This window comes from Gopherus flavomarginatus, chromosome 11 (genome assembly GCF_025201925.1).
Source record: "Gopherus flavomarginatus isolate rGopFla2 chromosome 11, rGopFla2.mat.asm, whole genome shotgun sequence".
In the NCBI taxonomy this organism is placed as follows: domain Eukaryota; kingdom Metazoa; phylum Chordata; order Testudines; family Testudinidae; genus Gopherus; species Gopherus flavomarginatus.
In genome coordinates, this window is record NC_066627.1 from 26,491,637 (window position 1) to 26,505,399 (window position 13,763).

Here is a 13,763-nt window from a genome sequence, read left to right on the forward strand (position 1 = left end):
GTGCTTTGTTGCGGGGATCCAGCGGTGGAATGACATGCCAGAAGAGCTCAGGTGAACCTGAGTTTGACCATCTTCAGGAAACGCTGTTGCAAAGCCTTCCTCTTTGAGAAAGTCTTTCCGCCTAAGTGACATTCACAACGCAAGCGCCCCTTTCATTCCCAAACCGCCGGCCTCCTAAAAATAACGCTGAGTTGTATTTTTCCCCAGGTGCTTCACCTAGGGTGACCAGATGTCCCGATTTATAGGGACAGCCCTGATATTCAGGTCTTTTTCTTATACAGGTTCCTATTACCCCCCACCCCCTCCCGATTTTTCACATTCGCTATCTGGTCACCCTAGCTCCACCCCCGCTCCGCCCTGAGGCCGTGTCCTCACTCCACTCTCTCTCCGCCCCCTCCCCTGAGGCCCTGCCCACCCACCGTTTGCTGCTCTCTGCCCTCCCCCCAGTATCTCTCCCAGCCACCAAACATCTGGTTGGCTGCTGCTGAACAGCTGTGGCTGGTGGGTGCTGAGCACCCACTATTATTTTTCTGTGGGTGCTCCAGCCCTGGAGCACCCACAGAGTCAGCACGTATGACTCTAAGGTGAGTTCTGACCCCATAAAGGGAGATGGGCCAGAGACTCCTTGAAGTCCATTAGGGATTGGTTTAACATGGAAGATGCCCAGAGACTATGGTGATGGGCATCAGTATAAAGCTCCAAGCTAGAATGCAACTAGTGCCATGGTCCCAGCCAGCTCTCTGGAGCCACCGGTGATCCCTACAACAGTTTGGGACCTTCAGGCACCAATGTTAAATCACTCACTTTGTGAAATTACACAAGATGTAGATGTGAGGACCACATTGCAAGTGAGATTCAAAATCCACCCTCCAGTGCTGGAACTAATGTAGCTGCCCAGAACAAGACCTGCCAGTATAAGGCCTTGGAGCTGAAAGCAGCAAAAATGTCATTACAAGAGAAAATTCATTACAGGTTCCATGACGGGGGAGTCCCAGCCAGACGGCAGCTCGCACCCCACAGATTGGCAGCTGCCACTCATTCAGCCCAGATGGGCCACAGGTCTTGGGGGAAACATGCCCATTCTGGGTAATCCGACAGAAAGAGATCGAGGGTGCTGGGCTTCCATGTGTGTCTAATTCTGAAAACCTCAAGGATGTCCAAGACGGGCAGAAATGTTTTCTAAAATAGCATCAGCAAAGGGTCAGCCAATGGCCCTAGGGTTTATATAATCTGCGAGAGCAGCTGGGTCTGAACTCAGGATCCTGCCTTCCACAAGTCAGGGGGAGGTGCCTCATGAGGAGAAGCCCCTGTGCCAGGCAATCTGCTTTGGAACAAAACAAACCTCATTTATCCCACACCAAGACCCTGCAACACATGGGAGAGAAAGTGGCTGCTGCCATGACAACTGCCCATGGCAGGACACTGCAGCTCCAGGGCTCCCGCGTGCCAGCCGAGATTAGGATTAAGAGGATGAAAAGGGGGGGAGCGGGAGACTCATGGTAAAACTGGGACACATTTCAACTAGGCAGGGAAGCCAGACTGTCAGTTACATTAACTAATGGCTTTAGCAGAGCTCTGTGTAGCTTGAAAGCTTCTCTCTCCCCCCAGCAGAAGTTGCTCCAACAAACACTATCCCCTCACCATGTCATTCTAAAAGTGCCCAAGTGTCATCCCCAAAGAGCACTCTTGGGCACCCCGTTACCACGGCAGTATCACCAGCCATCAATTGCTCTGACTTGGCCTTTGGAGGCGGCCATTTGGGCAGGACTAACTAGTTCACCCCCGGAGATCAGGAAAAGCTGATGACTTTGAAGGCCAAGTTTCAGACAACTTTCACGGGTGCAAATTCTGTTGGCCTAAGCAGCTGTGCTGGCACCATTGGCTTGCACATGGCTATACAGGCTGAGAATCTAGCCCAAAGCCACCCGCTTGCCCTACTCCTTGTAAACGCACAGTACCAAACCGTTGGTCCTGCTCCCTTCCTGACAGATAGAGCAGCCTCTGGGCTCCTTACCCAGATTTACATTAACCACAATTTAAGGCAGTTCAGGCCTTGGAACAAAAAGAATCCTGGATTTATTTAAACAGGAAATGACCCCGGACCCTGGAGTTTTCCTCCAAGCACAAGCCCAAAACAATGGGCTGGGGCAGAGGGTAAGGAGCCCCTCGGCCCCCCAGTATCACTGCTGCACAGAACACTTGGGAAGCATTTAAAACTTGCATGATTGTTATTCACTTTGTGATGTGCCCCAAACACCTGACCATCGAGAAGAGAGCTGGTCCCGAGTGCCCTGCTGCAGCCAGGACCAGGAGCATCTCTCTTCCAGGGAATTCCCACACGGGAGCAGCTGGGTGTTGCGTACAGCAGGCTGGACTCAGCCCAAACCCATCCTCCCAAGCGCCAACAGTAGTGCAATAAGGCAAAAGTTTATCATTTTCTTACAAAAAGCCATTTGAACAACTGCTCAACCAGACAGAAAATGTAGGAGAAAGGGCACCATATCCAGCGGAGTGACTCTGTAAAAGTGGCCTGGGCAGGGGTGGGCATGACCGTGTCTCAATCATTCTCTGCTGAACGTGCTTGGTTTAAAAGTAAAATGACGAAAGGGGGTTTTGAATTAGCAGCCCTTCACCACCCTTGGGATCTGAGAGTTGAGCTGGGTTCTCTCTGGTTTGTGTTGCCGGCATCAGTGCCAAGGACACTGGCTAGGATCCTGCTTGGTTTCTCGGAGCTGTGTCAGGTCTGAAGAGTTAACAGCAGCAGCAACACTTATCTTGGTCCCTAAAGTGTGTGGCTCTGGCACACAGGGACCAGAACTGGGGAGTAAGATGCCATTTTTGCATAGTCACTTTTCTGAGCGTAGCCCCATTTTAATGCTGTTCTAGGTGCGAGGGAATAACACTTTGGGTAAATGTCTCTCCTTGCTAAGTGGCTGCAGCCCAAAGTACTAAGAGGCTCCTTCCAGTTTGGATTTGTATTTCTAGAGAAGAATTCTCCCTCCTGGCCTGTCTCCCAAAATCCCAGAGTGGGGCAGCTCCAGGATCTAAACACAAGCCCCAAATAATAAAAGAGGGGGTGGGCTGAATGGGAGGGACCTTCCTAGGAAACTGAAGCACTGGGCTGACACTCTGTATTCCACAGGCAGCCATGCGCCGCATGGATTCAATAAGTGATGCTATGTTATTTCTATTATTTTGTCCCTTTCCCATAAACCTCACAATGCTGCTGTCTAGCTTCCAAAGGGATAGTCACTCTTCTCCCTTAAAAGGAAACCCCCAGACTATCCCCAACCCTCCCTGTCCCTGCACTCCTTTCCCCTCCCACTCTTCCTGGTGGTTTGTATTTCAGTTTGGTGATTTTCCTGTACATCCCTCCCAGACCATTCATGCTATCGCTTTCCCTCTGCTATGGAAAGCCAATGGGTTGTCCCCTGGATCATCTATTCATTGCAGGAGCTGTCCACTGTGCAAGAAACTCTCTGATTTCCAGATGCAACAACAGAATGAAGAAACAAGTGTCTGAGTCAGTCACAGCTAAGTCCCCAGAGCTTGCTGCATGCCAAGCAGGAGCATCACTGAGGAAAGCAATGGAGGAGGAGGAACCAAAGCAGACTATGAAGAGATTTCCAGTCAGTTCCAGAAAGAGAGAAACACATCTCCAGTGGTTTTCCCCACAAGTGATGATAATAAATTAAAGGGTTTATGGCCTTAACTCTCTGGGCCTGAGATGCAGTCCCAACGTCAGCCCAGCTACCTGCTCTGATCCCTGCTGGACTAGCCGGAACTGATGGTTGGTGTCATAGCAGAAAGCACAGCTGAAGGAAGAAGGGAGGTGCTTCGACAGAGGCCACGTGGCCCTAGCAGCAGCAGTTTTTGGCCAGTTTTTATGATCTTGGCTTTGACTTCAACGCCACTGCCAATGAGGGTACTCCTATCCAAACCTCAGCCCTTTCTTCCTCCACAGTAGGTAACATCCCACGAGTCAGACCATTCTCAGGGAACCCTCCCCACCCACCCCAAGCTTTGCGTGTTTCAGATAGAAGTCCATTCCCCAAGTCATGCAGGGCAGGGTGATTATTTCAGAACCAGCATGGCCTCCGTTCCGTCTTTCCTTCTCAAGTAGAGTCCGTGAGTGAGGTAGTACTCTCGCCGGAGGAAGGCGTAGAAATAATCAGAGATGAGCAGGATCTGCAGAAGTGAAACGTACAGGGTGTAAGTAACACTTCAGACCAAAGACTAGCTAGCTGTACAGACCACTGCTGCAAAGCTCTTTTTCCCATATCACTCCCAGCCTCGTCTCTCATTCAGGAGAGCAGTAACACAACCCAATCCAACCTCTCCCATCTCAGAACCCCATGCTGATCACTTCTAAGGGTCTTTACTTTAAAGTCTGATCACTTCTGAGTGACCATTTTATTCAGAAAGGACAAGAGCCTAGGAAGGACTAGAAGAAAAGCCACAAACACTCAGGGTCTAACACACAAGGAAACGAGATAGAGGCTTTTGGGACTTCAGTGCTACCAATACACATTGTACTGATGGGTAAATTGCAGGAAGACTAAGGCCCAGCTTTTGAAAGGTATTTAGGTGTTGCATGCTGAGCGGAGCAATGCCCATACACCTTTCAAAATCTGGGCCTAAGTGACTTGCCCAGGTTATTACAGCAAGTCAGTGGCAGAGTGGGAAAGAGACCACAGGAGTCCTGGGCACTAACCACTAGGCGACCCTTCCTCCCAAATGAATCTCTATTTTGCAGTGAGATTCCATTGTGCTGGGTCCTGTACAAGTGTTTGTGAAAACTCAAGAGCTAACTCAATGAACAGTTCTGGAAGGAAGGCCTAAACGCCAACATTTAGGAAGGCCTAAACGCCAACATTTGTTTTCTGTAACTGCCAATCCGGGCAGCTCCCACAACAGGGACTGGCTTTCAGTGAGTGCCAAAGTTTGATCATTCTTAAAACACTATTTGTTATTTACCTACTTGCCATTCATCCACTGATACCATTGTCCCCATATCTGCCCATCAGCACTTGGATCCCATCCGCCTGGGAACAAAGCAGTCACGTTCACCAGTGACCCTGACCCATTCTGGAGCCGGAGGCCTTTATACAATCACTATAACAACCAAATAACAGCGAGACATAGCTGCAAAGCACTTCCTGAGCATTCATGATGTTACTCAGTGAATTCATTCAAGACGGAATCTTACCTGACAGCCCTCCTGGGTGCTGACTGGACCAAGGGAATGGGGTGATGGGCCGGGTGGGAGAAGCAGGAAGGGAGCTGCACTGTCAGCAGGAGGCAGCTTGGTGTGGAGCAGGTAATGTGGCTGCAGATGGGAGGGCGGGGCAGGTCTGATGGAGTGGGAAGGGCAGGGGATTGTGGAAGTTTGGGTGGTCAGTGGGGCTGGCAGAGACAGAAGGAGAAAGCACAAGGCAGCAGAGAGCTGAGGCAAGGCTGGGAGAGAAGGAGCTGGGAGGCAGTGCCTGAAGTGGGGTGTGAAAGAAGGCTCAGATCTCTCGCTCTCTCCCACAGTGTCACTTCACAAAGATGAGTCAGCACTTCCATGGAAGGCTGGTAAAAACTTTTGATCTGGAAAACAATTCTGCTTCCAGATCCTACATTTTCTGCATCCCCTTCCCCACCCTGACTCTCTATTACTGAAGAAATCTGCAGCTTACGGAGCTCATCTCTAAAACCCTGCGACAACACAACTGCTTGCTGTGAAAAGGATGATGCTGTTCCCAGTCAAGGCTGATTCCTTCAAGCAGAGGCTATGGCACGTCTTGTTTGGACATGCTGCTCTCACGAGTGGCACAGCAACACAGGAGGTATCAATAGCCTCAAGCGGAAGAGGCTCTAAGTCCCATGCAAGGCAGCGGCAAAGACACCTGTAGTTAGTGTTCTCTGGTTCCAGGGGAAATCAGTGTTACCTTGCATGAAGGATGCTGACAACAGGTGATCCCCCATAGCTGCAACCCAGTCCAGGAAGGCAATCTACTCATTAGCTGCACCAGCACAAAGCGTCCACTTATCTTCCCTTTAGACTGGCAGCCTTGCTTATGTGTGGACATGCCAATATGCAAGCCTGGACCTTCTGTGTAGTAAATACACACACTCCTTCCAGGGGGTTTCTTTCTGGAATATTTATTTTCTCTAGAACAGATGGGGAAATAATTCCCACCCATTGTCACTGCAAACATCTCCAGCTATATGGAACTTTTAGGAGCCCCATGTAGCTGAAGCCTGGCCTGACATGAGTAATTAACTCCTGGAAGGAGGCCTCATTTCTCGGAGCACACAATTAGGGAGGTAAACAGATCATTAAGTTGAAACACACACTATGTCTGAGCCAGCTCAGATAAGAACACCACCCAGGGAACCATTTATCAACAATGGACAAGATCAGTTAGGAATGTAAAGATGAGGTAAGGAATAGGTTGAATGTGGACATGCATAGACAGAGCATGCTGCACAGGGACTGGTTCCTGCAAAGTAACCACACCAGTCCAAAACTGTGTGATGTAATATATTGTAAATGCAATGAGATGTGTAAATGTATATGAAGGGACAGGATTTCTGTGTAACTTTGGATGTGGGGTACACCCTATACCCATTGATGGATACGTTCATCAATGGCTATTAGCCGGGATGGGCAGGGATGGTGTCCCTAGCCCCTGTTGCCAGAAGCTGGGAATGGGACAGGGGATGGATTGCTTGATGATTACCTCTTTTGTTCGTGCTCTCTGGGGCACCTGGCATTGGCCACTGTCAGAAGACAGGAATCTGGGCTAGATGGACAATTGGTCTGATGCAGTATGGCCGTTCTTATGTACTCACTACACTTGAGTTTGATCAACTCAGAATAGCTTTGCTGTACGCCAAATAAAGACACCTGAGTGATGAAATCTGGAATCAAACTGAGTTTTTTGGACCCCAGAGAACTGGATGAAGTTTTCTCCCAGAACTGTACAAAGTGTCTGAATAAGCTAAAAAAGGTCTTGGAGGGAATCACAACAGCCCAGACTTGCTGCATTGGAAGAAGCTAATGCTCGGTCTGACGTGATATCCCACCTCTAATAATAGCCAAAGCTAGATACTTCAGAAGAAAAAGTGTAAAATCCAAAATAATACCCTTCGCTCTGCAACATCTGCTGGGGTGGGGGGGTGGAGTTTCTGTCAAACTCCACTTGTTTAAGCCTTGAGAGCGGACGATTTTCAATTGGTTAAAGTCCTGAGCAGGGAAGCCATGAGTTTCTATTAACGCCATTTCCCTCTCCTAGCATCTCGCTAAGAAATACCTCAGCAGCAGAAGGAAGAAAAGTGACTCAGGAAGGGTTTGCAGTCGTACTGGCCACAAGGGTGACCTGTCAGACACTGCAATATACTAGAGATGCACATGACAACTGGTCCCACTCTCTCCAGAGCTGCCAGTAAGTCACCTCAGGTTTTCCCCACAGGGTAATTTTAGTGACGACAGGAATGCCTACCACTTACATGATACTGTTCTTTTGCAGGGTGCTGTGCAGACATTAATGAAGCCTCAGAACAGTCCCATTTCACAGCTGGGGAACCTGGGAAGTTAAGTGACTTTCTCCAGACCCCACATCAAACCAGTGGCAGTGCCAGGACTAGAACTCAGAACCTAGGCCAGTCACAGCCCCTGGGTTCCCCAGATTCTCCACATGAGGTTAATTACCTCAGCCATGAGATTGTGAGGCTCATCTCATTAACATCTGGAAAACACTTCAACAGCCTCATATAGAGGCCCCACAGAAATGTAAAATATTGTCTATAAATCTGCCTTGACCTGAACAACCAGGTTAGTCCATAAATCACTCACAACTGCACCCATTTGCTGCAAGACTTGTTTTGGCCCGTGACTGAAATCTTCACATCTTCCAACGGTTAAAAGCATGCGTACTCCTGTGAACACACAGCTCTGCTGCAGCCAACTGATGAAAAGTGCTATATCAGAGCTAGGTACTATTATTAGTGATAGTGCATCTTAATGTGCACCAACCAGGCTGTCTTCTGAAATAAATACACAAATGAGTGGGTGCTCTGATGATCACACATTAATTTCAAGGTCAGATTGTTCTGGGGCTGAGTCTCCCATGTGTGACAGCACAGCAAAAAGGCTGCCAGAGCCAAGGAGGGACTGGCACTGCAAAGCTCAGATGTGTAGGGGGGGAACACGTGGCCACAGGGTGGGTAATCTTTTACTCTAATTGCACAGTCCCCTTTCTCAGAGGCACTTCTCATCTGCCTCCTTTCAGATTTCATCCCCTCATGGAACATGCAGTGATGCTTCCCACAGGAACATAGCACAATTATATTAAAATCCCTGGAGTCACCACTATGTAGAATACAAATTTTATACAGTGACCATCATTAGAAAGTCAATAATCAGTTACCACACAGCAGTATACTTAGAACAGGAGGTAAGCATGGTACCTTAGACAGCATGGTATGGTATCTCTTGGGAAGTGCTGATTTTAATGGAAACTTTTTAATGCACAGAAGGGATCTGAGTTACGACTGCTGCAGGGAACAGATTATAAAGGCACAGAAATCAAAGTTAAGTCACAGTGTTGCATTAATACAGTTTTTTGCATGCAACAATAGCTCCAATCTGGTATTGACTGGCATGTGAGTAATGGTTAAAACAACAACATTGCTACCTTGACAGAAGGACAGGTAGAGTCCCAGGGCGGGCCAGCTCCCTGCAGCCCTCAACCCCAAGTAGTGGTGAGGGAGTCTCCCTGGAAAAGGCAGGCCAAGAGGAGACTGAAGTTCACAAAATAATAGTAAAAGTAATCCAAGACCAGCCGCTCAGTAATAGACCCATGGCCCTATCCATGGGCAAGGCACTGTCGGAATATCAGCCCTCACCATTCTCAAGGGAGGTGGGTGAGTGCTGTTATCCACAGTATACAGATGAAGACTCTAAGGCACAAAGAGATGAAACGATTTAGCTACAATAACTCCTCAGTACACTGTGACTGTACAGTGCCCTGACTGGGGCTGTTATGTGCTGATCTCACATAAATTCTTAAAACCGCCCATGACAGAGCCAAGGCTAGATCTTAGGGCTTCCTGAATCCCAACCTTGTGCTCCTTTGCCATTCCTCGCAGCCCTTCACCTTTCTGAGAAGCGAGGCCAGTCACTTCACATAACCAGCTCTGGCCAAGTCAAGCTGCTGATGCCCTGGCTTCCCTGCCACCGTGAATGACGACATCACACATGCCAAAAAACAAGGGCACAAGAAACAACCCTTCGCGAATCCCTATTTTCATTCCTTTCCTTTATGGCCCTCGGTGACATGTTGCTCTCATGGACAGTAACCAAAGCGCTAGCAGCAGCTCCTTTTGGCGAAGGCTCCCAAAGAAGTCAGCCTGTGACATTACAGGGACAGGAGCTGGATATAAACCCCTGCCAGTCCAACGGCCCTTCAGTTCCTTCTTGCCGGCTACTCCGACAGAGGGGAAGGGGGGTGGGTTTGGAATGGATATGAGCAACACATCACGAAGAACAACAGTTAGAAAGGTGAGTAACCGTCTTATCTTCTTCGAGTGTTTGCTCATATTGATTCCAATTAGGTGATTCCCAAGCCTTACCTAGGCGGTGGCATCGGAGTGAGATGTTGCAGAATGCAAAATTGCTGAGCCAAAGGCTGCATTGTCTCTGGACTGTTGAACTAGAGCGTAATGAGAGGCAAAGGTGTGGACCGAGGACCAGGTAGCTGTGCGACATATCTCCTGGATGGGTACTGCTGAGCCAGGAAGGCGGCAGATGAAGCCTGAGCTCTGGCAGAATGAGCGGTGAGGTGGCTCGAGGGAACATGAGCCAAGTCATAACAAGTACAGAGGCACGCCGTCACCCAAGATGAGATCCTCTGGGAGGAGACAGGTAGCCCTTCATTCGGTCTGCCACCACGACGAAGAATTGGGGCGTTTTACAAAAGGGTTTTGTCAGCTGGATATAAAATGCAAGCGCTCTACGGATGTCTAGGGAGTGCAATTGTTGCTCCCGTCATGATGAGTGTGGCTTTGGGAAGAAGACTGGAAGGAAGATATCCTGGTTGACATGAAAGGCCGAAACCACTTTAGGAAGGAATGCCGGGTGTGGTCGCAACTGCACCTTGTCCTTGTGAAACACAATATACGGTGGGTCCACCGTGAGAGCCCGAAGCTCGGAGACTCGTCTGGCCGATGTAATGGCTACAAGGAAAGCCGTCTTCCAGGACAGGTATAGTAGCGAGCAGGTTGCTAATGGCTCGAATGTGGCAGACATGAGTCTGGTTAGAACCAGGTTGAGGTCCCAGGTTGGGGCGGGGTGTCGTACTTGGGAGTATAGGCGCTCCAAGCCCTTGAGGAACCTAGAAACCATAGGGTGCGGGAACACGGAGCGGCCACTCTCCCCTTGGTGGAAGGTAGAGGTGGCCGCCAAGTGCACCCTCAATAATGATACTGCTAGGCCTTGCTGTTTGAGGTACCAGAGATAGTCCAAGATGGTGGTGATCGAGACCTCGATGGGAGTGACAATCTGCGTTTCGCACCAGCAGGAGAAACACTTCCACTCGGCCAGATACGTTGACCGAGTGGAAGGTTTCCTGCTACCCAGGAGTACTTGTTGTACTGAGGCAGAGCAATGTAACTCTGACTGGCTTAACCACACAGCAGCCATCCCGTGAGGTGAAGGGACTGCAGATCTGGGTGGTGAAGTCTGCCGTGGTCCTGAGTTATGAGGTCTGGGTGAAGAGGCAGGGTAATTGGGTTGTCTATCAAGAGGTAGAGCAACATGGTGTACCAGTGCTGCGTGGGCCATGCTGGAGCGATCATGATAAAGCGAGCTCCGTCCCTACGGAGCTTTAGCAGGACCCTGTGAACCAGCGGGAAAGGTGGGAAGGTGTAAAGTAGTTGGCTCGTCCACGGCATCAGGAAAGCGTCCAAGATCGAGCCCTGGGAGGAGCAGAACATCTGGCATTTCCTGTTCTCGCGGGGAGCGAAGAGATCTACTTGGGGAAATCCCCACTTCCGGAAAACAGGATAAATAACGTCCGGACGAATCAACCACTCATGAGACAGGAAGGATCTGCTGAGTCGATCCGCCAGAGTGTTCCGAACCCGTGGGAAAAAGGACACTACCAGGTCTATCGAGTGGGCTATACTAAAGACCCAGAGTTGGATGGCCTCCTAACAAAGGGGGAAGGACCGTGTCCCTCCCTGCTTGTTTATGTAATACATGGCCGTTGTGTTGTCTGTGAACACTGAGACACAACGGCCTTGTAAGTGCTGTTGAAACGCCTGGCATGCAAGGCGGGCTGCTCTCAGCTCTCGGACACTGATGTGCAAGGCCAGCTCCTGAGATGACCAAAGGCCTTGACTGCGAAGATGTCCGAGGTGAACACCCCAGCTGAGAGAGGACGCGTCCGTCGTCAGGGACATAGAAGGCTGGGGTGGATGGAACGGCATCCTTGCACACACCAGGGAAGGCGTCAGCCACCAGTCGAGGGAGCCTGGGATGCTCGGGGGAATGGTGACTATCATGTCTATGGCGTCTCTTGCCGGGTGGTATACCGAGTTGAGCCAAGATTGGAGGGGACGGAGGCGTAGCCTGGCGTGTTTGGTCACGAACGTGCAGGCAGCCATGTGACCCAAGAGACCGAGACAAGTGCGAGCTGAAGTCGTCGGGAAGTTCTGTAGGCTTTGGATAATTGTTACCATCGCCTGAAACCAAGTCGGTGGTAAGCAGGCTCTGGCGAGACTGGAGTCCAGGATGGCCCCAACGAAGTCTATCCTCTGTGTGGGAACCAGAGTGGATTTCTCTGTATTGATCATCAGGCCTAGACGTGTGAATAGGTCCTTGACGATGCCTACATGATGGGTGACTTGTGTCTCGGAGGTCCCTCAGATGAGCCAATTGTCCAGATACGGAAAGACGTTTATCCGGCAGTGGTGGAGGGAGGCAGCGACTACAGCCATGCACTTTGTGAATACTCTCGGTGCTGTAGAGAGGCCAAACGGTAGGACCGTAAACTGGAAATGCTGACAGTTGGCTACAAACCGGTGGTACTGCCTGTGTGGAGGATAAATGGCTATGTGAAACATGCATCCTTCATGTCGAGGGTGGCATACCAGTCTCCGGGATCCAAGGATGGGATGATGGTCCCCAGGGATACCATGTGGAACTTCAACTTTACCATGAATTTGCTGAGTTCTCGCAGGTCTAGGATAGGTCTGAGGCCTCCTTTCGCCTTGGAGATTAGTAAATAGCGGGAGTAGAACCCCTTCCCCCTTTCGTCTTCTGGTACTTCCTCTATGGCTCCCATGGCAAGGAGTGTGCACACCTCTTGTAAGAGGAATTGCTCGTGAGAGGGGTCCCTGAAGAGGGACGAGGGTGGAGGGGGGGGGGAATAAATTGGAGGTGGTACCCAAGTTCCACAGTGCGTAGGACCCAACGATCTAAAGTTAGCTGGGACCATGCAGGGAGGAAAAAGGAGAGGTGGTTGGAAAAAGGAGGGAAAGGATCCTGGAAAGGAACTGGTACGCCGTCCTCGGGGGCACCTTCAAAAGTTTGGCTTTGGCCCCGTAGGCGGTTTGGAGGGACCCTGATTCTGGCCTCCTTGGGGTCCAGACCGCCGTCTACGATTGCCTTGGCCGTGCCCTCTGCTGAAGTCCTGTCTTGGTCTAGGCGGGGAATAAGGGCGGTGAGGCTGGGGATGGAAGGATCTGCGCTGAATCACCAGAGTGTGCATCCCGAGGGAGCGCATGATGACCCTGTTGTCCTTAAGGCTCTGCAGCTTGGGGTCAGTCTTTTCGGAGAATTGGCCTTGACCATCAAAGGGCAGGTCCTGTATGGTGGTTTGTAACTCAGGTGGAAGGCCTGAGACCTGAAGCCATGATATCTGCATCATGGCAACACCTGAAGCCAGGATCCTGGCTGCGGAGTCAGCTGCGTCCAGGGAGGCCTGGAGAGAAGTTCTCGCCACCTTCTTCCCTTCCTCCAAAAGGGCAGCAAACTCTGGACGGGAGTCTTGGGGAATGAACTCCTTGAATTTCTCAACCGCCGTCCAGGTGTTATAATTGAACCGGCTGAGCAGGACTTGCTGGTTTGCCACCCTGAGTTGGAGGCTCCCAGTAGAGTATACCTTGCGGCCCAATAAGTCCATGCGCCTAGCCTCCTTTGATTTTGGAGCAGGAGCTTGCTGGCCATTGTGTTCCCTTTCATTGACTGATTGCACAACAAGGGAGCAGAAAGCAGGGTGCACATACAGGTACTCATATCCCTTAGACGGTACCATGTACTTCCGCTCAACTCCCCTGGCCGTGGGCATAATAGATGCTGGAGATTGCCAGATGGTATCAGCGTTTGCTTGTATCGTACTGATAAACGGCAAGACCACTCTTGTGGGGGTGTCAACTGACAGGATATCCACCACCGGGTCCTCTATCTCTGGGACCTCCTTCATCTGAAGATTCATATTCAGGGCCACCCGCCTCAGGAGGTCCTGATGTGCCCACAAGTCAATTGGAGGAGGGTCTGAGGAGGATATCCCTGCCACCGCTTCATCTGGAGAGGAGGAAGAGGAAAGGCCAGGGACAAGAGGGTCCTGTGTGGGCTCCTGTTCTTGAGTAACGTCTGTCTCAGGTGGAACTTGAGACACTGCTGGCTGAATGAGAGCCTCCTCTGTACTGGCGGGAGTGGGGTGGCTGACCATTGCATCCGGCACCCTGTATTCCGATGCTGCGGAGCGGGA

General features: G+C 50.5%; 1 protein-coding gene across 1 annotated transcript in view; it reads right to left on the reverse strand.

Annotated features, from left to right (window-relative positions):
• Nucleotides 1-2,053: 2,053 nt before the first annotated feature.
• Nucleotides 2,054-13,763, reverse strand: part of PIGU (phosphatidylinositol glycan anchor biosynthesis class U) — a 48,193-nt gene continuing 36,483 nt past the window's right edge. Inside the window, exon 12 of the mRNA XM_050917404.1 lies at nucleotides 2,054-4,188. Coding sequence (XP_050773361.1) covers nucleotides 4,075-4,188 — 114 coding nt within the window. The 3' untranslated portion in view covers nucleotides 2,054-4,074. The remainder of the gene's footprint in view (nucleotides 4,189-13,763) is intronic.